The sequence below is a fragment of the Lissotriton vulgaris genome, chromosome 1_1, assembly GCF_964263255.1.
Source record: "Lissotriton vulgaris chromosome 1_1, aLisVul1.2, whole genome shotgun sequence".
Taxonomy (NCBI): Eukaryota; Metazoa; Chordata; class Amphibia; order Caudata; family Salamandridae; genus Lissotriton; species Lissotriton vulgaris.
Window position 1 is genome coordinate 1,806,863,411 of NC_141685.1, and position 25,425 is coordinate 1,806,888,835.

The 25,425-nt window shown below is 46.2% G+C and overlaps 1 protein-coding gene across 1 annotated transcript in view; it reads left to right on the forward strand.

The window, feature by feature from the left end:
- Nucleotides 1-25,425, forward strand: part of UTP20 (UTP20 small subunit processome component) — a 1,022,377-nt gene that overhangs the window by 131,535 nt on the left and 865,417 nt on the right. The window contains exons 9-10 of the mRNA XM_086919130.1: nucleotides 5,474-5,620; nucleotides 8,237-8,371. Of these exons, the coding sequence (XP_086775256.1) occupies nucleotides 5,474-5,620; nucleotides 8,237-8,371 (282 nt within the window). The remainder of the gene's footprint in view (nucleotides 1-5,473; nucleotides 5,621-8,236; nucleotides 8,372-25,425) is intronic.

Below are 25,425 nucleotides of genomic sequence, written 5' to 3' on the forward strand. Positions count from 1 at the left end.
TGGATGCCAGCCCCAGCTAATTTGCATGATTTATCTCGTTTTCAGGAGCACGACAATTCCAGGCATGCAGATAAAAGATTATGTCCTAATGCTCTCATACTGTATGCCTCTCTTCCTTTTCTTACAGATACGCACCCGGAAGGGTCTGTAAGTAACACAAACCCACCACACTCACAGCACACTTTAGGATGTGTGCTGATATGTTCACTATCGGTGGCAGCTCCACTTTTTAGTCACTTCACATCCCGGTCGTGATGAAAGCCTCACGAATACTGTAGAAGGCTGAAACTAGTTGACCTACACATCAAAGGGATATTGAGGCACAATTCTGAACCTCTATTGTGTCCTGCTTATGTTTTTAACTATGTCCTAAGACCCTCAAATTAAACTCATCCCAAGGGCATTTGTTAAGGACATTTTTAACATGTAATCACATTTCACATGGCACTTCACTTAAAAATCAAAACATGCTCTGCTGTAAATCAGACGTTGAAGCACAGCTGGATTGCATTCTGCAATCCAGCTGGGTCCCTGATGATGAAGCATACCACCAACTAGCTAAGTAGGTGAGGGGTCTTCTAAAACAACTAATAGTTGTTTGTGCTCCTATATAAAGTTGTATAGGTCATTACCATAGACCATACCTCTCTACAAATATGTCCACATTGTTTATTGTAATAAATTAGCAAGCCATAGTCACTCATATCATTCACAACTGGTTGGCAGAGTACACCCACACTGTGGGGGCTAGTTAGATTTTCTTTTTAATTTTGGTGATGTCCCTAGAAGGGTCAAGGGTACCACCAAAGTCCTGCCCCCCCCGCCCCATAAACAACATTAGAAAAAACCCAATAAGTCTCATGGGTAATTGAAACTGGGACTCCATGATAACTTGCCTTACTTATAAAACTACTTCCCAGGTTGGAGATTTTGCTCTACAGCTGGGAAGGACTGATACTATGGCTGCATTTGCAGGGCCAGAAGATGTAGTAAAAAAAAAAAATTCAAGGCCCACCTGCGGTTGTTTTTATGATTGTATTTTTTTGTTCTGAAATATGTAAAACATTCGGAGACATTTTAAAAAAAAGAAACAAAACAAACTAGGTCTCTGCCTATGTATTTAAAACTATTTCACCCGCAAAATGTACTAATAACTATGTAAAAAGAAAGTCACAAACATGTATTTTGAAAAGTTTATTAAATATTTTGTAAGTAATCAATATTAATAAAAATTCAATTCTGCGAATTATTGAAATATACATGTGATTAAAATTATTGGTGCTTTGTGGAGAAATGTAAATGTAAATCCAGTATTTGTAAAGCACGAACAGTTACCCGAGGCATCCCGGTGGTGGGGGCCGTCAGGAAGATTAAGCAAGCAATTGCCCAGAGTCACATGGTGCTGGGCAGACCTCCCACCGGGGATCGAACCGTGGACCCCAGATTCCAGCGTCAGTCGCCCTGGCCGCTGCGCCACAAGATTATAGATGTGCTTTAAATATAGGGAGAATGTGTGGGAAGGAGGAGAGGAGATGCTGAGGGGAGTGATTGGGTGCAGGCCCTGTGAACAAACCCTTGCTTTTGGCCATGCGTGGGAAGGTGGCTACCCACAGGTGCCCTTCGGCCAACCCCCCCCACCCTGTGCATGGCCTTAGGCTGTGCGCAGCAGGGGTTTGCTTTACATATGGTAGTGAAATATTACATTATGTTAAAAAAAAACCTAGAAATTCAGTCAGAAAACTAAAGGTTAGAGTGATGTTATAGTTATATATGATTACTATATTTTACTTTGTGTAATAAAAAAACTTTTGAAATTCACCGAAAAAATATAAACGTTAAAAGGATGTTATAGTTAAGTGAAAAGGTCGGTTAAATATGCAATTTTAAATTAACAAAGCCACTGAAATCCACCACTCCTAGTTATCTCTATAATGTTCTAACTATAACTCATGATGTAAGGTAACTCTAACAAGCACCCTCGCAATGCACTTATTATTACCTACATATTACATCACTCATAGTGTTCTATGGAATCATTGATAATATTTCTGCAGCATTTGCAATGATATAATTGATGACAAAACTGTACATGAGGACTACGAGTTATTGTTACCGTAGGAAATGAGTTATAGTTACTTGAGATGACTATAACTGGTGCATTTTAGTGGATTTGTTTGTTTTAAACAGCGTGTTTTTACTGATATTTTCACTTAACTATAAAGTCCCTTTAATTTTTGTGTTTTTTTCAGTGAATTCCTAAGGTTATTTTATAGCCAAAGTAAGATATAAATATCATACGTAGCTGTAGCCTTTGGTTTGGTCAGTGAATATATATTACCCACTGGTGGTTGGCAGTAGGTAGTTCTATTTAGTACCTATTTTCCATAAGAAAAGCATTCTTTGTTTTGCCAATAACTTTGGCGCCATTGAGGAATCCTCACAAAAGTTTCAAAACTAGTTGGCCACTTCAGCTACTGTCTTGAAAGTTTTGTGGCGATCCTTCAAGCGGGGGCCAAGGAAAAGGGGGAGAGGTCCCAAAACGTATTATACTCATACAATTTCCAATGGGGACTTTAGACACAGCTACAGCCCGAACTACTGAACGGAATTACACCAGATTTGGCAGAAAGGTAGCTGGTGTTCCAAAGGCTACCTCTTTGTGAATTGGTGTAAATCCATTCAGCAGTTTTACAGATATTAAAGAAAAACAAATGTGGATTTTTATGACACGAAGGCTCGGCGAACCCTCCTGATCTTGTGTTGAGATCTGATCAGTTGCCAGCATTTCAGCCAAGACGTGTTGGCTGCCATCTTGGCACTCTGCTTCAACCTTGTCCCAGAAACAAAATGTTTAGAAACAGAAAATTTAAAAAAAGGCAGGGTTTTTTATTTCCCAGTGGGAGTTGCGTTGGATCCGCAGCACCTGCTGAAAAACCAAAATAATAGAAGTACGGGCTCCTGCACTTCTCTGCTATTTAGCCCCCAGGTGGGCCATGTTCCAGGGGCAAGCAGGATTAAAATCAGAAGGGGGTAGCACGGGCTTTCCCTCCTTAGGCTCTTTTAAGCCCCGGGGACAACCACCTCCCTGAGGCAATATTTTAAATTTGGATGGGGACCGTACGGACCCTCTTCTTTCCTATGGCGGGTTGAAACCCAGGGGACCACTACCTTCCTGGGGCTGAATTAAAAGTAATTTGGGAGAGGGCCATATATGGCAGCGGGGACCGCCACCACCCTCCCTCCCCCTGGCAGGCTCCTGCTATCTCCCAGGGGCGTAAGTTAAATGATCTCAGTGAACTATAACTGCTGAATTTAGGTGTTTTGGTATGAGTGCAATCTGAGCTTAACTAGAACGTCCTTAACCCTTTGCTTTTCTAAGTCAATTTCGAAGGATTTTTCATTATATTTCCTAACTATAACATCCCTGTAACCTTTGTTTTTTCAGTGTTATCACTGTTCTGTTTTTACCGACTATACATTCTGAGATCTTATATTCTTATGATTATTTGTCAGTGTGGAACTAGGCTTTTGAGAATTTCTACTTCGTATTTCTTTACAAAAGCAACAGTCAGTACAGAGTTATTTAGAGCAATATTGTAAAAACATTAAGTACTCGGTTGTGGAACTAAGGCAATGATTAAAAATGCCATTCTGGTGGAACATATTCCTCCCTTCCAGATCTAGACAAGTGATGGCCAACCAAGTAAGAAATGTCTGAATTTATGTGAATAATCTAGAATCCATGATTAATCTGTTTTATTTCATTAGAAAACATTATCATCTTTCCAATTTAATGGAAAAAAACACATGATCCAATCAGTATGCGCTCCCTTTATTAACTCTGAGAATAATTCACTGGTCTATAGGAATGCCTTGTAACTAAGCATTATGAAAAAACATGCTGGGTAAACTCTAGCTAGCTCAAAATTTTGGAATTCCTTTGTGCACCGGATTGAGAAGACTTGCTCACGTAAGTACAGCATGCATAGTCTCCATTTGCTAAACATGGAGAAAAGAATAAAAGCCCATTGTCTTGGCCAGCAGCTCAACTGTATCAATAATGCAACTCCCACCTGCTTGCCAAGTAACATTCACAAACACCCCACTGCTGGTTCTATTCTGTTCATCTGAGACAGGATTTTACACCCCCCCCTACCATCAGGGTTCTGGATAGGCAACTTGAATGTGCTGTTTTAATTGTTGAATGCTCCAACTTTACATGTAGAATTAGGCCTTCCAACATCTTTTAATTGTGATCTAGTGAACATTTTGTGCAGTTACACTCTTTGAGTTCCAATTAATCACCGATTAGTGTTATTTTGTTCTGTGTCAGATCTGTGGCTGAACACCTAGAGACGAGTAGTATAGTGCGATGTATAACACACTTGCTCACTGCTGATAAAAAGCCCAAATGACTCTTGGTCAACACTGCTGTTAACTAAAGACAAATATTAACACTAGATTAGCCACTATGACCAGAAATGCTAGTAGCCTCTTTTGTTTTTGAATGTAGGAGTTTCTAACTTTCATGTTCTTGTCTTTTTCAGGAACGAACTAAAATGTTCCTTTCCCAATACTTGTGTTTTCAGAATAAATTAATAGGAATCTTGTTTTACTCAAGTACCTTGATCTCCCCCAATGCTTCTCTAACCTGCACATACTGCAAACATAGCCATAGTGGATTAAAAGTAATCATCGTAGGTTTGGGTTCACCATATGTAAATGCTCACAATAAATATATACATTCTGATATTTTGGAAAGAACACACTCTAAATCACCCCCCCCCCCCGAGATTTCTTTTGAGAACATTACTATTTAATGCACGTTTAAAAAGGATGACGACAACAGTAGGTGTAATTATACTATTCACAAATGTTAAATGTTTAGGGGTCGCTGCGCCACCTTCTTGATGTCTGTGTACTAATCTCATTTAGACCTTCAGGACTTATGGATTAAAAATGTGGGCATTGGGTTGTAGTTTGGAATTCCTTCATTAGATTTTCCATTATCTTGCAGTGTAGAATAGGGCAATACAGAATAGGCTCGCTGAGACTTGGTTATATCTTCGGATTGAGGACAGAACAATTGTCACTCATTTTCCTTGTACGTTTCCGCCATTCAGGGCACATTTTAAATTAAAATATTGCATGTTAAAGGGCCCTGCGTGTATGGAAAAAAGATGCCTCATCTCAGAGCCATTTACTTTTTTTCCATAGAAAACAAACTCACACCTTGCACATGTGTTTTCTCTGCACAAACAAAGTCTAACAAACACTATAAACATGTATTTTGCTCAGCAAGCTTTACTCTTGTGCAGGGCGTGTGGTGGCACTTTGAGAGATGAAGGCACTTGTCTTGACCGTCACCCCACAAGCACGACAGTTGCTTAGGCCTATATAGTGCTGTGTTTCTTTGAAGCAGAAGTCGTCTTCACACTCATTGATGAACTTATGTCTAATCTTTTTCTTCTAGGAATCTCTTCTAAGACTTTGTGAGAAAATGACACCAAGCAACAAGTTAGAATGCTCTGATCAAATTGAAAGAGTTTTGCAAGTGTATCTCCTTCTTGTAGAACATGAAGAAGGGTCTAAGATTCCAATACCAAAAGACGTTTGTCAGGTGAGTCGTGGATGTACTTGCATAGTAATGCACACATATATTTGTGACACAACCTGTTTGTCTGAATAATGTGCGAGTCAAAATAAAAAGCTGCCAGGAATGAGCTAGTTTTATGTAAATCTTCATGGTGGCAACTAAACAGAAGTTCTAGACATTTTGGGATTTTAAAAATGTGTGTGGAGAATATACAGGAATTTTTATATTAAGTGCTAAATGGCCAAACCAAATAATGTCTAGTAGCATTTCCATATGAGTACACAAAGAAAGAGAATGTACACCCTAACACAAGAGAAGTGTTTTCAGGGTTTCTAATGCTAAAAGGAAGGGGAAGAGTTATTTTATACACAGGAAGCAGGTTACACAGTTTTGGGGTCACATCGGTGCATATATGCCCTCTTAGCTCAGTTAAGAGGAGAACAGATAATATGAGGTTGCGGGGAGAGAGAGTAGGTTTCTTTTATACCTGCGAGGACGAATCGTACTGTAGTTAAGTGGGTGCAAGTTTTTCTAGTAATTTGTAAACCATGCAAATGATTTTGATCCTGTTCCTGCACGGATTGGATGCTAGTTGGAGTTTTTGTAGGTTAAGAAAAGAAGGGGACTGGTCAGGTTGGTGATATTCGGTAGCCTGATGGTGTGAAAGTTCATGTTTAAATCTAAAGGTTGTCAGGAAGTCATCTGCAGGCAGATTATTAGATGTGAATGGAAGGGTGTGTTATGAAAAACATGACAAATCCACTTGGTAAGAGAGCTGACATGGGAAGTTATATCATGCTAACAGTTCAAATAAATGCTGCAATCTTGTGACCCTTCTCAGGTTCGTAACTTTAATTTCCATGCACAGAGGCGTACGTGTGAAGGATAGCCTTCGTATATTCAATTTAGTCAGATGCATTACCTAATTAGCAATCTGTTTTAGGAATGAATGTTTGTAATTTAAAAGAAATGGAAAATTATTTTATCTTTATTTTAGTCCAGTGACCTCGGAGCCTCATCAGCAGAGTGTCCAATTATTTAACTAATAATTCAGTTGGATAGACTAGAAGCATGACCAAAGAAGAAGAATAATATTGAAAGGTCTATGAAGTAAGGGTCATGTTTGCAGTGTCCTCTTGCCTCCAGATCACCGTTTGATACCATGTGTAAATCTATGATACAGTAATTGACTCGTGTTAATGTGCCTATCAGAAAACTTGTGCTTCTGTTTAATGGCCTTAATATTCCATGCTATCCCTCTCTCTGTTATTGTGCTGGTAAGGTCAGCGGAAACTACTACGTCTTCTCACAGTGTTTGCTATACAATTATAATTTATACCAGTCCTCCTTTCTGTATAAATTGAAGACAAACCCCAGGCTCAACATCATGGAAAGGAATGTTGTCTTTGTAATCCAATCTTTTAACATGGGCTTCTCTTAACTGAAAACCCCTATATTTTTTCTTGCATAGAGCCTACTGTACAAATAGTCTAAATTTATAAGGCAAAGCCTACGAAAAAGCTTACAACCACGCCACACCCCCAGGCACTGTAATGAAATTAGTAATATTTCCATTACTAGAGACAAGCATTCGCAGTATTCTATATAGACTAATAACAAATACATATTCTTTCCTGTATACACTCAAGCAGCAGCTCTGTTTGGAATCCATATTGCGTTGTAATGAAATGCATTTTAAATGCAGAAGAGTCTTGAAATATTTGTAGGTAAACCATTTTTGCACTTCATCGCATTTGTACTTTGAACAAGGTAGTGCGCATGCAAACAGAGCTTTACAATTATAGGCTCTTTCAATCAGTTTCGTATGCCGAATATTATTATAATCTCCCAGACAGACTAGCACAACTCTTTGGTCTCCTTTATAATGATTTGGAACAAAAGCTTCAATAATGTTGTGATTTAATTACACTACTTATGAGCTAAGTTTACTCATCACACTCCGTTGTATGTGTCCCTTAGTACCACCACTTGGATTGTGTGACTACAAAGTTATTGCTGTCTGATGTGTAAGTCACGTACCAGCCTTTGCTGCACACTAACCCAGCCAACTTACAGACCACTGTACTACTATAGCTTGGAAGAGCCCAGCAGTGCCTCTAAAGAAAGAAATTTACATGTTGAGATCTTCAAAAATGTTCCATTTGTTATTTAAAAGGAATACAGGCAATTTTACCTTGAGAAAAATACAGAAAAGATGCCTGTTTGACTTTTTCACCAGCATCAGGGATTTAAGTTGATGAATGAGGTGACCAATAAGAAAAAATATTCAAGATGATGAATATTTAAACACAATTTCATGCTCTGGGCACTGCAGTGGCAAACCCAATTGCCAGTTAGTAATTCAGTTGCCTGCTGAAGGTTGCAAATCTTTAAGACATTTAACTGGCACCACTGAATTTACTCACCCTATTCTAAATATTTTTACTGAGTTTAATTGATAAACCTAAGAATAGATGGGTGTTTACTTACTGTTGCTTGTGGCTATACATTTTAGGCGGCCTATAATTAACAAAATATAGCAATATGTGAATTTGCAGTTAACTTGCAGAAGTGATTGATGATTTTATGTTGGTTTAATGCATGATAAAACATTCACCTTTCTTCCAATTCATGTTGTAGACTATGACTGAAATGCTCAAGACACCCTGTTTATCGGAAAGCTGCTGTGAGAGAATTCTCGAGATTATTAGAACTTTATTTCTTGATGAACATGTTTCCCTTCTAAGTACAACTGTGGAGGAAACCGTGAAAAAGGTAATTTCGGTTTCTCATAAAATATTGATCAACTTATAGAAAGAATGTTTTTAATGAAGGAGTGTGCTGGCTTTTACTACTACAAATTTGCAGTGACCTATTTTCATGAACTTTTATAGGATAGCTTTTGATACTCTGGTACTCCTACTGAAGGAGGTGGCTGGTAACTGCTCTTATGGTCATTGATTGACACGGCCACCGGCATCCATCCTTTATCGTTATCTGCCAGCTATGCTTGGTGGTACATGTTGGAGTCGTTTAAAAAGTAGGATGTTATCATGCCATTTCTGCCTCCAGGATGAAGTGTAAGGTGCAAAGGATCAGGATCAGCATTTAGAAACATTGTCATAGAAGTCAGAAGGTCTGTATTTCCACTACAAGATGATTAATAGAAATGTTTGCAAAATAGACTGGGGCACTCTTCCATGAGACATCGAAAGGAATGATGGACGTCAGGACTCTGGACAATACAGAGATGCTATATAGAGTTCTGTAGGCTGGACATTTATTTTTGTTGTCAAATTATGTGTATGTGTTGACTGCTTCAATGACAGTGCTGAGATCGTGGCAATGAATGGTATTGAAGGTGTCCTAGCCGACTGATTGTGTGCTCTTGGAGTAACTCTGTGGAACAGTCATTTCTGCATCGAGGATCACTCCAGAGATTTCTTGAAGGTATAATTTGTTAAAAGGGCACAATTCCGTTTCCCCATTCCTTTGTGGTAAAGGTACGCTCATTGGACTCTGCTGAAACTCCCTGACTTTTACTGCCCATTTAGTTGTTATATGATGCGGGCAGCTTAAGTGAAAAGTTGGATTGCCCATCTGAAATAAAATACGTTCTTTTAATTCAGCCCTGATTTAAAATGACATGCACTTGAGTAGCTAGTGCTATGTACTTTAAACTACTTGGCCTAAAAATTTTACCTTTTTTGCGGAATTTGATATAGCGCAAACACTACCCAAAGTTATCGGAGTGCTTTACATGAGCACCAGTTGTGTTACAGACAGACACCTTCATTTTGTTAGGCGCAGGCATATTAAGTGATTTGCCCAGAATCACAGGATGTTGAGCATCCCTGCCGAGACTCAAACCTGGTTCTCCAGCTTCAAGGTTGACCTCTCTAGCCGTTTCCTTGTGAGTATTGAAGTATGAGGGACCACTGCTGACATATGGATGAGCGCACAAAGGATGCTTCTAGGAACAAAGGTTGTATTTTAAGTTTACAGGCTCACTCATGTTTCTCAAGTTCAGCTGCTGTGTGTTTAATTTGTCCCTTTGCTTATATCAGATAGATGTAAAGTGCTGTGCAGTGCAGGAGTGGTTACTCTGCACTTGTTGTATGTGTGCCTGGGAAGGGGACAGTATAGAGATAGAGCTGTGCTGTGCTCTGCAGTGCAGTGTGTTCATGTTGAATGCATGTAATGGGTGTATGTATACCTGCGAGTTGTACATTACATGAGATATAGTGCTCTGCAGTGATGCATGGCGAGTGCATGTACTTGGTCTGTGTATACATGCAAGTAGTACATTTATGAGAGATGTAGTGCTGTGCGGTGGGTGAATGCATATACTTGGTGTATGTGTATCTGCAGGGAGTACAATACATGAATGGTGTATAGTTGTGCATATGGGTGCCTGCAAGTGGCACAATTCAGAAAATCTACATTACTGAGCAGTGCATGCAGAGTGAATGTGTTTGATGAATGTATAAGTGCTTGGAGTGGCACAATACATGGAGTTAACAGTGCTGGACAGTGTGTGTGTGTGTGTGTGTGTGTGTGTGTGTGTGTGCAGTGTACATACAGTAAGTGATAATGTGCCTGTAATGGTACATTAGATGGAGGTCCCTGGGGTTCTAGACATGAGAAGGTAGAAAAATCCCCCAGACAGATTTTTGTATTGCTGCATCCCTGTGAGGTGGGTGGGACACACTGGATAAGGGAGAGCGACTCCCCCCTGTACACTTCAAAGGGTGCTCTTTCTTTCCGTTAGAGATCACAAGTGAGGGGCCTGGACACATCCCAGAAAGGAACAAGCATTTGCAATGCAATAGGTCTCGCATTATTAAAGTTAGAGCTATTGGCATTGTAAATGGCAATGCCTTTTATTTATGTTTTTGTTTTTAAACATTTACAATGCTAATAGCTTAGCCCCTTCGCTGCGGGGGTAATTCACCTGCTGTGCTGGGGGAGAGGGGGGCGCGCACAGCACTCCCATGCTCATGACGAGCTGAGCTCGTCATGAGCTACAGTGCTCCTGTGCTCATGACGAGTTCAGCTCGTCACAGGTGCATTGGTTCCTGTGGAACGCTCAGCACAGCAGGGGAATTCTCCCCGCACATGGCCCATGATGAGCTGAGCTCGTCATGAGCACTTGAGCACCGTGCCTTATGACGAGCTCAGCTCGTCATGAGCATGGAAAAGGTTAAACTCTCGCAAAAATGAGACCTATTACATTGCAAATGCTTGTTTAAAGGACGACCCAGACACTACTTCCCCAACCTACCAACCTTCAGCTATAGGACAAAACTGCAAGCTTCTTAACAAGTCCATACCTAAATACATCGTGCTTCGAAGAGCAGGACATGCGCTGCTCAGGAACGACCTTAAAAGTCTCTGTTTTAATAGCATTGAAGTCTGCCATGCTTCTCGCCCTCTTGGAGCTGCATTGGACACCCCTGGGTCGAGTGCAACACAGGAGCTCCCAGCAGGGGGGGCAGGGAAGAGACGGAAGCCCTGCTGGCTGCACGCTCGGGTGGCCAGAATGCACGCTCACAAATTCCCTACACATTGCTGGAAACCACTGGGTCCAAGTCCTTGTGCTGTTGTGTAGGTATATACTCTCCCACCATAGGAACCTTGTACAAATTGGTTAAAAAATACTAGGCATTAAAAAATATTATATAAAATATACAATTTACTGATTAGAAAGCTTCCTGTGAACCAGCATTCAAACGAAGAGTTGCTCAGCAGTATCATGTAAAGATACATTTGAAAGACAGAACCCGAGGGAGCAGCGTGATTAAAAAACAGGTCTCTTTCCTGGGCTACGCTCGCCATGGGCACAGTTCGTTTTCTTCTCAAGATTGACCAGGGTGCGCTCATGAAATAATAAAGTCTCTGTTGCCAGTAAATATGGAAGCGAAGTACCTCTGGTAACATCTGTTCTACGAAGCACCTGAGGTTTCAACTCCCTTTACGGTGCATAATAATAAGGTGAAAGACGTGTACAGTACTGGACAGAGGCGAAAATCATTTAATTGATAAACATTACAAAACAAACAATAACGAGCAAGGCAACATGGCCAGAACACCCGCAACCATCGAAAACAAAGCTAACAAGATATACACTTCAATGTGCACAGACCAATTGACTCTTAAATTCTGGAGGGAGCCTACCCCTCATGTGTTTCCCCCCCCCCGCATCACCGCCGCAGCTCGGTACAAACCGAACATCGCCGCCGGCCTGCGACCAGGAAGTCAGGCAGGCCGGGCGGGACAACCGGAAACAGGAAGTAGGAGGGCGGGAGCCTACCCCGCCTCCCACGGAAGAGCCGTGGCTGTTTTGAGCACCGGAGCAGGCAGGAGCCTACCCTGCGCCCCGGTGCCGAAGGAGGGAGGCAGAGTCCTGCTGCCGGGCCCTGCAGCTGCCGATTAGAGGAGAGCCGCCGCCGCACCAAGGAAGCCGGTGAGTGGGGCTTCGCCTTGTTGCTGGGCTGCGAGGGCGGGGGGGCATGTGTGTGCGCTTGTGTGGCGGCGGGGGGCTGTGTATGTGTGTGAGCGTACGTGCGTGCGTGTGTGTATGTGTCTTGGAGTCTGTGTTTGTGTGTGTGTGACTGTGGGGGGGAGGGGGTGTGTGTGAGCGAGTGTCTGTCTGTGTATATGCGCGCGCATGTGCACGGCTCAGGCCTTCAATTGCATTATAAAAATCCTTTTGTTTGGCACCTTCAAGTAAAGTCCGCGCTTCATTAAATAAAAAAGCCTTTTGAAAGAATGACACCTTCAATCACGCACGGAACGAAACACTTTAACACTTTTAAGTAAAGTCTGCGCTTTATAAAAGTACCTAATGACTCATTCGTGCAAAGTCTGTGCTATATAAAAATGCCCATATCATAAAATGAGTACTTCATTAAAGCCTAAAAAGCGAAAACAATGAGCGAAAGCTATCGCGCTCTGAGAAACGAAACCGAAGGCACGCTCACACAGACAAAGAATCATGCTGAAGGAAACTGAAGGAAAAAGCGCGTGCACGCAGTGAAATCCAGCCGAAGAGAAGCGCGTGGCACTTTCTTGTCCTTCATTCCCCCGAGTCAGCTAGCTATAAGTCTCCACCTGGACGCATCCTTCGGATGCTAATTCCAGGCTCGACCTAAAAAGGGTTGAAAAGGAAATCATGAAGAGTGGCCTGAAACCCAAGATAATCCTTTCAATGCATGTATCACTATGGCTGATATCAGGTATGAACTCTACTCACTGCCATTGCCTGTGTTGAGGGACTATGCCCTATGGAGATGCTCTGTGCTTTGGCAGATGGCCATTTAAAAGGAAGAGGAGACGTAAGTGTTTCAAAAGAAGCAGAACCCCAACATAAATCTACAAAGTCCTAGACCCTAAATCACAATTGGTGTCCATAAAGAAGGGGGGTTTAGACCCAAACAATTATCATCTGCCAAGCAGCCAGATGGACTGTGTGATTAGGGATAGTTCTGCAAGACTTCTGCCTGGGGGCCTAGGCTTCCTAGCCACCTTTCTGGGCGAGTGGTCATTACACAGGGCAACCAAGATCACCTGCTTGGAGGCTTGATCACTAGTACCTGCCTGCTTGCTAAGACCAGTATGTCCTGTGAGGGAGAGGAGAGCGTTCGATGTAGTGAGGTCCAGTGGCGACCTCTGTCGAATGCACTCCCTGTGTGAGGTGTGTGTCGATGGCTGATGCACCAATCGGGGTGTTGCCCATGTGCAGATTCAAGGTGGCCACCCCGTATGCCATGAGAGGGCTACTGTGAAGATATCCATGAGCAGGGAGCTGTGCGTGGCGAATAAAGCATGTGCAGCACTGTTGCAGTGCCCCCCGTGTGCCAGGGGGGCTGCTGTGGAAATTACTGCTGTATAACGAGGGCCGAAGCATGTACGGTACCTTAGTGCTTACCCCAAACACTAAGAGGGGCCACAGTGTTACAGACTGCCATACGGTGAGGGCCGATGCCTTGTTAGGTGGTATTACGGCAACTCCATATGCCAGAATGGGGGCTGCCAGAATTAAGAGTGCTGTGAGGAACCAGCTGCTGCCAGTGAACTATGAAGTTGTGTGGCCCGTAGGTTACAAGGAAGCATCGAGGATTGCACTCAACCTGTCCCCACTGAACTGAGGAGGACCCTGTGGGTGCCTGGCAACATTACTGGGACCCAGTTCCAAACCACCATCCCTGTTGGGGAGTGCAGTACATGAGTAATACATCCAATGGCTGCTGGAGCTCACCACAGCAACTCAAGGGAGCTGGTGCTGCCATGCCTCCCAGATGCAGCCTGGTCACCAAGCAGGACTGGAGCCGTGTGAGTGTCTGTGGATGAGGCACTCGCTGAGACACTGCATGCTTCCTCTCTGCTGAAGCAGGTAAGATTGGTTATGGGCCTATTGGGCCTCGGGTGACTCGCTCTTAAGAGCGCTGCAGTTTCAAGACACTTTTGGATATATTCTAAGAGTTGTAGTGAACTCTTGAATTAAGGCCTGCTAGTGAGTATTACCTGGATGCGACCACCAATAAATGGTTAATAACCCAGAACACATTACGAAGAGCAGGTGAGACAGGAATTTGCCAGTGAAAAACTAGCGCCCGACCTCAAGGAGAAATATGTTATTATTTATAAATGTTGTAACCTTTCTTTGAATGCTTAGAGTTCGACGTAAAATACTTAGTTTTCTTATAAAAATAATTATTTGACTGGACACTGATTTATTGACACTGTGTAGGAAGCTGGCTCTGTAATACTATATTAAAATGAGGTATAGTGTGCACAAAGTCCAGTGAAGCCCCAAAGGTAGGCAGAGGTAAAAGTAGATAGCACCTTACTCTCTGTTTGTGGTAATGTGAGCAAACAGTAAGGCTTTATCAGAGGGTAGTGTTAAGCATTTGTTGTACACACTCAGGCAGCAAATTATGTCACACACTCAAGACTGAACTCAGACCAATTTGTTTGTATAAAAAATATTATTTAGTTATATGTATTTTCTAGAGCCAAGCAACCCTGGCACAGGTAAGCGTAAGTGGTACTTTTCAAGGCAGGTTGAACAAGCAAGCTGAATAAAAATGATTTTGTTACAGGTTAGTAAGTGCTTGGAATACAGTGGAAAATACTGTTAGATTACTTTTCAGATAACTTACGGATTTCTTATACCTAGATATCTCACTGGGACATTTCCTAGAGCAAAGGTAAGTAAAGCAGTTTTTAGATATTTGCAGTTTTTCAAGTTCTCAAACAAAACCAACTTCACACACCAATATAACAAAGACTTCAGGTTCGGAGACGAAGATCTTCTGGAGGGGACCACCGGTTGGAGAGTTAAGCTGGGATGCCTGGGGATGCTGGGACCCCATCGGTCGGGCTACCCAAGGCCATGCAACGTCGGGTGCAGGGGTGTCTTTAGGTGTCAGGTTATTCTTACCAGCTCCGGTCACTGTTGGGGAGGATCCTCCAGAAAGGGGCTGCAGGCTTCACTTGAAGATTCAAGGCAGGCCAGAGATCACCAGATCTGAGGTCAGGATCACTAGGGAGACCTCCTCGTGGTGTTGGACCACTCGACTAACTCAGTTTTGCTCACTCTCTCCTGGGAACTTTTTGCCCATGATTTTGTAGTCAGAATGCCATTCTGTAAATAAACTTAAAAGGTTAGACCAACAAATACACTTTCAGATTCATGAACTGAAAATATATCGACCAATTACATTGCAACTATTATTTAAATTTCCGTTTTTTTAGTAGTTTATGAATAAAACTCAATATACAGCTATATTTGTGTTTTGTGACTATCTCAAAAAGTGCTTGTAAATAAAGTGCCCCTTTTTGACATGACCACCCTCACTTTTTGCCTGTTATTCTATGCAATTTTGACTGGAAGTGCATTGGGTCCCTGCTAAGCAGATCCCCAGTGCCGGTTCTCTTTCCCAAAATTGTACAATTGTTTCCCCAATTGGCAATATCTTTAGCACTCCCTGTAAGCCCCTAGTTAGATGTACCCCTGGTACCTAGGGCAAGAAGGGTAAAGAGGGTCCTTAAGGGCTGCAGCATGTATTGTGCCACCCTAAGGGACCCCTCTCCAAACACATCCAGACTGACACTGCAAGCTGCATGCATTGATGCAGACAAAAGTGAAAACACAACGTATGCCATGCCTTCAGACACTGCATGTCATGTAGGTAAGTCACTCCTAAAGCAGGCCTTACAGCCCTAAGGCAGAGTGCACTATATTACATGTGTGGGCATATCTGCACAAGCAGATATGTCCTATGCTGGTCAGTTCAATTGCTGCCAGAGCAAATGATCAGGGAAGCCATTTTAACTACATGTGCTGGGTACAAATCAAAAACGAGATTCACAGCTACATAATGGCTTTACTGAAACCACAGATGTTTGGTATGAAGCATTTTGTATAAATAAACCCACACTGATTCCAGTGATGGATTTATTAATCCATGCACGCAGGGGGCAACTTAGAGAGGCCTCATGAAGACCTTCCAACTACTGATTTACTGACTGACTGGTCCTAGCCAGCCTGCCAGCACAGATGAGTTTCTGATCTCCAGATGTGAGGGCCTTTGCTCTCAGCCAGTGGCCGACAGCGTTATCAAGTTGTGAAGTATGAAACAAAGCTCTGAGCCTACATCCCCGAAGCTGGCAGCGATCAACGGACTCAGTGAACTTTTAAAGAGGAGTGTCAAGGAAAGAGAAAAAGAAACCAAAAGAAGGAAAAATCCCATCCAACCACCCCCAACTCCTCTGCACTATTATACCCAGCATCCCACATCCTTCAGAAAGATACTTATTAAGGGTCAGGATCAGCTCCTAGCCACCTGATAGGGGCTAAGTGTCCTCACTGTTGTCTCGTGTGAGCAATCGCAATATCTGCCGTTATTTCGGGCAGGTCACCTCTCGGAACTCTACCAATATTATTCCGGATAAAAGTAATCAGGAGTATCAATAATCTGCATCATTGGGAAGGGAAACTTCGTCAACAGCGTCCCATATTTTCAGGGTCAGGGCAGTCACCAGAGATGAATGCAACCCCTGTGCTCAAGTTTTATGAAGCAGCCAGACCCCACGCCATATTTTGGCTATAGCTATTCTCTGCTCTATAAAGGACCAGTGATACTCAGTGAGCGGGCGGTCCCACTCCATGATGAAGCACACTTGTGAAGTCTGGAAATACCGTAGGGGGAGTCCTAGGCCTCCATCTGCTTTTGGATGTGTAATTTGTTGGCAGGTGCGTTGCTTCTTGCCATTCCAGAGAAAGCGGTTGATTGCAATTTGCAGGTTGCATAAGACAGAGGGCGACAGGAACAATGGTATGGTCCGGAATATAAAAAGAGTTCTCAGGATTATTGCCATTTTCACTACCACAATGTGCTGGTTCCGAGGCAACCCCAGCCGGCTCCACGGGGAAAAGTGTCTTATTGGTTTGATCAAGAAGGGGGCCATAGTTAGCTGCCAACGTCTTTGCCTGATAAGAGCTAGCTTAATGCCCAGATACGGTATGGTGCCCTTCCCCCACTCAAATGGAAACCGGGCCTGCAGCGCAGTCACATGCGACGAGGCGACTGAGCGGCTCAGAATCTGGGATTTTGGAAGATTGACTTTGAACCGTGACACCTCACCAAACGCCTGCAAATCATCGAGCAAGGACGGTAGCAGGATAATCGTGTTTGTCAGAGACAGGATAATATAAACTGCATATAGGCTGATCGTGTGTCTGTCAGCTCCAAGTTGAAACTCTGAGACCCGCAGGTTATCCCGAACTCTCTGTGTCATAGGGTCCATGTATATCACAATACAGAGAGGGGGCAGATCTGTCAGGTCACCCGTGCTATAGGAAACCTGGAAAATGACATCTTGTTGACCCGTACTGAAACCCTGGCGGTGCTGTAGAGACAGCATATCCATTTGATAAATCTATCTCCAAATCCAAACTGGCGGACTGTGCAAGCAGGTATGGCCAGTGGATGCCTTCTCTGCACCAATGGAAAGTGAGAGCTTCCTTCTGCGAATGTTGGACAAGATCAGTGGGATGGAGGAGGCGTTTTGTATTATTTCTGCATTGCCTCGGGATGAAGCCAGATTGGTCTGGATCGACCAGGCACAGCATGATGGGATTTAGTTGAGCAGCCAAAATATCTGCAATGATCTTGGCGTCAATATTGAGAAGGGAGATGGCCTGTACGACCCAGTCTCTAGGGTCTTTCAGCAGCTTAAGGATCACCGAGATATAGTAACATTTATGCTTGAGTCGCAAAAGGGCATATTCTGCCCGGTCTCCTGACAGATTCTTGGGGCACCAGTGCGTTTACGGCTCAACTCCAACTCAGAGACCACCTGTTCCAGTTGTTAGTGATTCTCCAGGCGCAGCTGATTCTCGGCAGCTGCGGTAGTGAAAAGTTCTCACCCCAGGATGAGCTTTAATGCCTCCCATACCGCAGAAAGGAGGGTCCCTTCAAGGCCATTATTACGGAGATAGGAAGGGGTTTGGGGAATGACATCCTGCAGTAGCCAGTGTGAAGTACGGGGTTGAGAAACGACCAGCCACAAAGTTATAGTGATCGGGGTTCTATGCTCACCTCTCTGACACAGGCTGTGAGGGCCAGAGAAGTAAAAAGTAATCAATGCGGGTGTATGACTTGTGGGCCGCTGAATTATGGGCGTTATCCCTTGATGCCTCCATATGTCGCAAAGTGCACCATCTGCTAACCACCTGCGGCCGGTAGCTGTAAAGGCTCCCGTTTGAATAGGAGCGTTGACCAGAGCGATCCAGATCGGGGTCCATCATCAGTTTGAGGTCTCTCCCTATCAGGATGGTCGTCCGGGGAAGCAAGGGCTGCCGCAAGTGCGTTGAGGATAAAGCGTTCCTGTCTCTCATTTGGGGACCCGCAGTGAAAGGCTGGAGGGCAGCTGTGCGGCGCAATAATGGCGGAGAAACAGAGAATCTAATCTCATCCGTCCTCCATCTTAGTCACACCTCCTTGTGAACTGCATTTTAGCACAAGCAAATATGCATGTGTAGATTTGCTCATGCAAAAATCTGTTGCACGTTTATAAGTTCACTTTTCTTCCAACCACTTTTTCCCTCAACCTTGGAAGAAGTCTTACTTCTTCCCTTCTCAGGTTTAAATTTCTAACCTTTCTCAGTATGGGAAAAGATTAGAGAAGAGCTAGTGAAAACCCCTTAACATGCAACTTAGTAGGTTTGCACAGACTCAAAAAGTCATTCCAGCCCTGGAACTATTGCTTACTGCATCCTCCAGTCCTGCTATGTAGATATGCGTAAAGGTGTTAAAATATGGGAATTACTAGTATTGAAACCCTTCTATAATACAAACCCTGGCATAATTAGAGAGGCTATTCTCAGAGCCCTTATATCATGAGATTGCTGCCATAATGTGTTGCTGCACTATGTGGCACCAAAAGGACAAGTGGATTTTGTTACAGGACAAGTATTTTAATATAGCAAGTATGTTAGAATTGAGGGTCTCTTGATGGCACAGGTAGGTACTTGTGACAAATGGGGACCCTCTCCTCTAGTCAGAGTAAGGGGGATTACTCTCCTAAAATAACCCCTGCTTACCCTCTAGGTTGCGTGACACGAGCAGTCAAGACTTATTTCAGAGGCGGGGTAAGTTAAGCATTTGTGACCACATACAGTAACAACACTACAAATGGACACCACACAAGGTTTTATATAAAAAAATAGGTATATTTTATATACAGTTACCACAAGACCAATAAACGACAAAAAGAATCCACAGTACTATTAGCTTACAAGAGTTCTTGTTAAAAAAGGCTTAATTCAAGGTTCTGTGCAAGTCGGTAGCCGGGGGCGGACTACAGCATCGTTGAAAATAACAGAGTCTAGCAAATCCAGCGGACCGTGTCAGTACGGGCCCACTCAAATGTCGACAGACTCAGTCACAGTACCTTTTACTTGGGGCTCCCGGCATGGATGTGCTAGCCGGTTCCGGTGATCGTCGCGGTGCAGAAATTAAGCGTTGCAGAACGCGTTGTCCCCAGAGGACCAGTGGGCGGGTCAGTCCACCTCCACCCCCGCAGCATCCACTGCAAAGCCTTCCTAGTCCGGTATTTCAGGCCCATCAGACGCCAGTTGGTGGCAGAATTCCCCATCATCTCCCCCACTGGCGCAACATCACCTCGGACAAGTGGGTGCTGCAAATTGTCCAAAAGTGCTACTCCCTCCCCTTCAAAACCACCCCTCCTGCCATGCCACCTCTGTACCACCACATGTCAGGGTATCACTTGACACTTCTCCAGCAGGAACTCGAGGGCCCTCTTGGCCAAGGCTTCCATTGAGCGCATTCCGACGCCAGAAGTAGGTTTTGGTTGCTACTTCCACTACTTTCTGGTTCTAAAGAAGGACAAGGGCTTGCGTCCTATCTTGGACCATCGGAACTTCAAGTTGAAGATGCTCACGCTTGCTCAGGTCTTGTCTGCCAATGACCCGCAAGACTGGATGGTAGTGTTTGACTTGCAGGACGCTTATTTTCATATCCATATCCTGCCATCCCATCGGCGTTAATTGCGGTTCAAGGTAGGCCACGAGCACTTTCAGTTCACTGTGCTCCCCTTTGACCTTATCAGAGCCCCTCGGGAGGTCAGGAAGGTGATGGCGGTGGTCGCAGCTCATCTGCGTAGATAGGGGGTTTCAGTCTTTCTGTATCTCGACGACTGCTCGCCCCAGGCAGTTGTCTCCCACCTCCAAACTACGGCCGACCTCCTGCATTTGCTGGGGGTTTTTATAAACGTGCCAAAGTCGCACCTGATTTCCCCACAAAAGCTCCTCTTCATCGGAGCGGTTCTGGACATGGCACAGTTTCGGGTTTATCCTCCCGAACAGAGAGTCCGGGATATTCAGGCTATGATTCCAATCTTTCTGCCTCTATCGCGGGTTCTGGTCAGGATGACCCTCCGGCTACTGGGCCTGATGGCCTCCTGCATCCTGCTAATGGATCTTGCCAGATGGCATATGCGGGCTCTGCAGTGGGACCTGAAGTTCCAATGGGCACAGCATCGGGGCAACCTGTCTCACCACGTCCAGATCTTGAGGGCACTGCACGACAATTGCAGTGGTGGCTCACAAATCGCGATTGGGTCAAAGGCAGATCCCTCTCCCTTCCCCAACCGGAGCACACAGTGGTGACAGACGCGTCCCTTCTGGGGTGGGGCGGCCACATGGGCGAGGTGGAGATCAGAGCCACTCTCTTTCTATCTGAACCACACACAGTTCCGGGTGGATGACCAGCTCTTTGTTAGCCACATGGGCAGGGCACAAGCGGACCATCTCTCGGTGAGTCGTTCTGTGCATTAAGGCTTGTTATTATTTGGCTAAAAAGGAACCTCCGGTGGGGCTATGTGCCTATTCTATCAGGGCGACGGCAGCCACTACTGCTTTGGGACTGGGAGTCCCCTTGCATGGCATCTGTCAGACAGCTATGTGGACTTCGCTGCATACGTTTACCAAGCATTACTGCCTGGACAGCCAAGTCCGGAGAAATGGCTTCTTTGGCCGTTCTGTTCCCCTGGACATTCTGGTGTGATCTTTATTCACAGACCCACCACAGGGATTGGTATTGCTGGGGTATCTATTCTAAGGTAAGGAATCTATCGCTACATGTTTCTTTCAGATGCACAAGTTACTTACCATTGGTAACGATATATCTGTAAGAAACATTAGTAGTGATAGATTCCTTACCGCCCCACCCATCTTCCCCGTTCTGCGAACTGTTTTCTAGGGTTAAGGCCATACCTTTCACAGACCTAGTTTCATGGCACCAGTGGTCAGTTTCTTGCATGGCTCTGCGTTCCTGGCGCGGAAAGTTGTGTTCAGAACTAATGTCAGCGCGCGTATGTGCTTCTAAGTAGCTCCAGCGACATCATTTTGACGCCAACGACTCACACGGAGCCGCACGATGACGCCTACCGACTAGCAGGGATACTGCTGATGAAAACTTTCTGGATCCAGTCTGACGCCTGGGGGTAATTCTAAGGTAAGGAATCTATCACTGTGGGGGGGCGTGGCCTGAAGCCGTCGATGGTGGACGTGTAGCTTGCTAGCTCCGTCCAACGCCCTGAATATAAGCTATTTATCCTGCACTCCCCTGCCTGCAACCCACCTGATCCCTACACAGATTGCCCCCGGGGGCCAGCGGCGTGGAGCGGTGCTTCGTGGCCCCACTGGAACCGCTCCTTGGACGAGTTCTAACGACGGAGCCTGCTGCGGCCTGTGGGTCGAGATGGAGCCCCGGCCTAAAGTGATCGGCCTGGCCGGCCTACCACCCGCCTCCTTCGCGGTCCAGTCGGGACCCGGGATTGGTCTTCCGACGCCCGACACTCTGCAAGCCGGACCCGGGGATTGAGGTACAGAGCCCCTGCCCTTGCTGTGGCCCCACTGCCTGCCCCGCTTGGACACATCACCACGGCCAAGCCACACCGCAACGCGGCCCCTACGGGACGTGAGGCCACCACAGTGCCGTCCTCACGCTAACCCACGAGGTTGCTGAGACTCTGGCGTCTCGCCGGTGGGGGTGGGGAGCGGTGGAGCAGGCGAGGTGTATAATTTACTGCAGGCACCGCGGGTCCAGCTTCCCCTCTGCACAGGGTACCGGCGCCATAACACAGTGCAGCCAGACCCTGTCATTGTCTAGGCGCCATCTTGTCACCGCGTCGGAGCCTGGTGGAGGCCTCAGACCCTAGCAGTCTTACCTTTGCGGACCACGGAGCTGCCTGCTTGGGGACCAAGGTCGGACTCACAACGTGCAGCGACAGGCATTGCAGACGCTCGGACCACAGTGGACTGGGGTAGTGCGCCACGCACTTTGGCGCCTTTCTACAACGCTGCGGCCCGGACCTTTTCCACGCTCTCGCCAGCCTTGACGCACTGGCTTTGTGGTGGACTGGATCCATCGCCTCTCCCCCCTCGCCACCTCTGCGGACCTGGGGATATACCTACAGCTGGGGACACTGGTGGCGCACCGACCCACCCCCGCATTGATACCTCGCCAAGATAATCCACGCTACCCTTACCGGCCCCGGGGTCTCCACTACCACAGCCCCTACTCAGTGAACATTGGCCCGTCCACATCCACTGCAGACCACTCGGAGGGACAGCGGCGGGCTGCTGCGACCGCTGCGACGCCACCCTGCTAACACGAACCATGGGCAGGAACAGGGGCAAGCCACAGGATCAAGGCGCCCGAACGGAAGTACAGTCCACGGGCTCTGAAGACCCACTGGCCTCCTCCAGCATGGACATCGTCCCGCCGACCGGTAAGGGATCGCAGGACGCCAAACTAGATCTCATCCTGAATGAAATACGCGCGAAGCACTAGAATCGCGCATAGACAATATGGCGACTGGCCTGTCCCTACTCAAGGCTGACCACAACAAGTTGGCGGATCGAGTGGCGGAACAGAAAATAGCACTGGACGATCTCATACCGCAGCAGACGGAACACTCCACGAAATTAGAAAACGTGGAGAAGCAACTGAAACTTCTGTGGGGTAGAGTGGACGACGCGGAAGGACGTGCCCGCCGCAACAACGTCCGCATCCTGGGTATTCCGGAGAGAAGCGAGGGGAGGGATCCAACGCAGTTCGTGGCAGATTGGCTGAGGAAACTGGTGGGCCAGAGAGACCTCACCGCCCTCTACAGTGTGGAAAGAGCCCACAGGATGCCATCGCGGCCCCCGCAACCCGGGGAGCCTCCTCGCCCCCTGATCGCTCGTCTCCTCCACTTCAGGGACCGAGACACCGTCCTACGGGCGGCCAGGGAGGAAGCGCCAATACGCTTTGAGGACAAGAATATATCGGTATACCCCGACTTTACACCCACTGTGCAACGGGCCAGGTCCAACTTCATGGGGGTGAAACGCAATTTACGGGCCAGAAACATGAAATATGCACTTTTATTCCCTGCCCGGCTCAAAATCCTGCATGGCAACAGATCCCATTTCTTCGATTCGCCCGAGGATGCGGCAGAGTGGATGGAGGTCACACTGACCCCGCAGGCATCACAGGACCCGCTCGCAGACCACCGCAGTGACACCCGCAAGGGCTCGCAAGGCAGACGGAGCGACACTCACAGCCCCGGACATCATTCATCACGCGGAGATCCGGCTACGACGCGTCCACCCGGACGCCAGGCAGCGAACCGAACGTCGTCATCCCCACATCACCGTCTAACTGAGGAGGCACTGGCCGCCCACGACGCGGAAGCAACCAAAGACAGACTCTCCGTCACTACCGACACCCACACTGAGGTATCTGATTCGGACAACAGCTTGCAACTCTTCCCGAAGATCACAGCCCAGATGGCGGAGGAGTTCTGAACGACGACGCAATTGATCCTCTCCAGGTGGTAACGTATGACTAATCCCCTCCTTCACATATGGTGGGTTGTATGTGCAGGGGCTCATTGTATTGGGGGCTATCATGCCCACGCGGACAGTTCAGTGCCAACCGACGGAGGCCTACCACCCCCGGTATGCACAAGAACTTGACTGACTTGTGCCCACGTTGGGCACCATGGTTTGGCTCCTGGGTACGTTGGCTAAGGGACCTTTTTGTTCAGGGGTTACTTGTTTGCGGGACACTCTCACCTCTTAGCACAGCAGAACATGTAGGGTCACCCAGTTGTATTACATTGTTGAGTCGCACAGTTGAAGATGGGACCTCTTAATAACTACCAATTGTGCACCTGGAATGTGCGTGGCATGGGATCTGTGCATAAACGACATAGAATCCTAGCACAACTCAACAGAAGGGGGACGCAGATTGCTTGCCTGCAAGAGACACATTTGAACGCTGCCGAAGCGGTGAAATTGCGCAAGAAATGGAGAGGGCAGTTCTTTTCGACCTCATATTCTGCATTCTCTAGGGGGGCGGCAATTTGGCTCCGTGGCTCTCTACCCTTCCAGCTGCTAGAGCAAGGGATTGACCAGGAGGGACGCTATGTATTTCTACGGGGGCTGTTGGATGGGGAGGCGGTAGTCATTGGCTGTGTGTACTCACCTAACACAAATCAATCGGAATTTTTGTTTAATGTCAACAGGGTACTTGCAGACTGGGCTGATCATCGCTGGATCATAGGGGGTGATTTCAATGCTGTACTTGATGTTATGCTAGATAGGTCGCATCCCCCTTACAGGCTACCGAGAGCAGTAAACAGGCTGCTGCGCTTGCAGGTTGGGCTGCGGGCTGGGATATGGCGGATGTGTGGCGCAGCGTACACCCTCTGGATAGGGAATACACCTTTTTCTCCCCTCCCCACCAGCTTCACACCAGAATTGATCATGTTTTCTGCTCCCGTTCCCTCACAGCACAGATTGTCCAAGCCCAACACATGGGGAAAACACTATCGGACCACAGCCCCGTGGAGATTACGTGGCAGTGGGGTAGGAAGCTGGCTCCCATCCCGACTTGGCGGCTGTCTCCTGAGCTCCTCGAGGACTCGGTCTTCCGATCCTCCCTGTCCGACACTATAGATACCTACTTCTCCACCAATGTACACACGGCCAGCTCCCGGCAGATAGAATGGGACACTTTCAAGGTCTGTCTTAGGGGGGCTGCTATGGCTATTAGGGTGGGAAGGAAACGGGAGGTGATCAGCGAACTGAAAGAGGTGGAGAGCTCACTTGCATCCCTGGAAAATGAGGCGGCGGGCACAAATGTTCCCTTCACACCACTACAGGAGGCACATATTAGACACGCGGAGCTCCTGGAAGAACTGCGGCTTATAGACTATAGGGAGTACACGAACAGGCAGCATACACA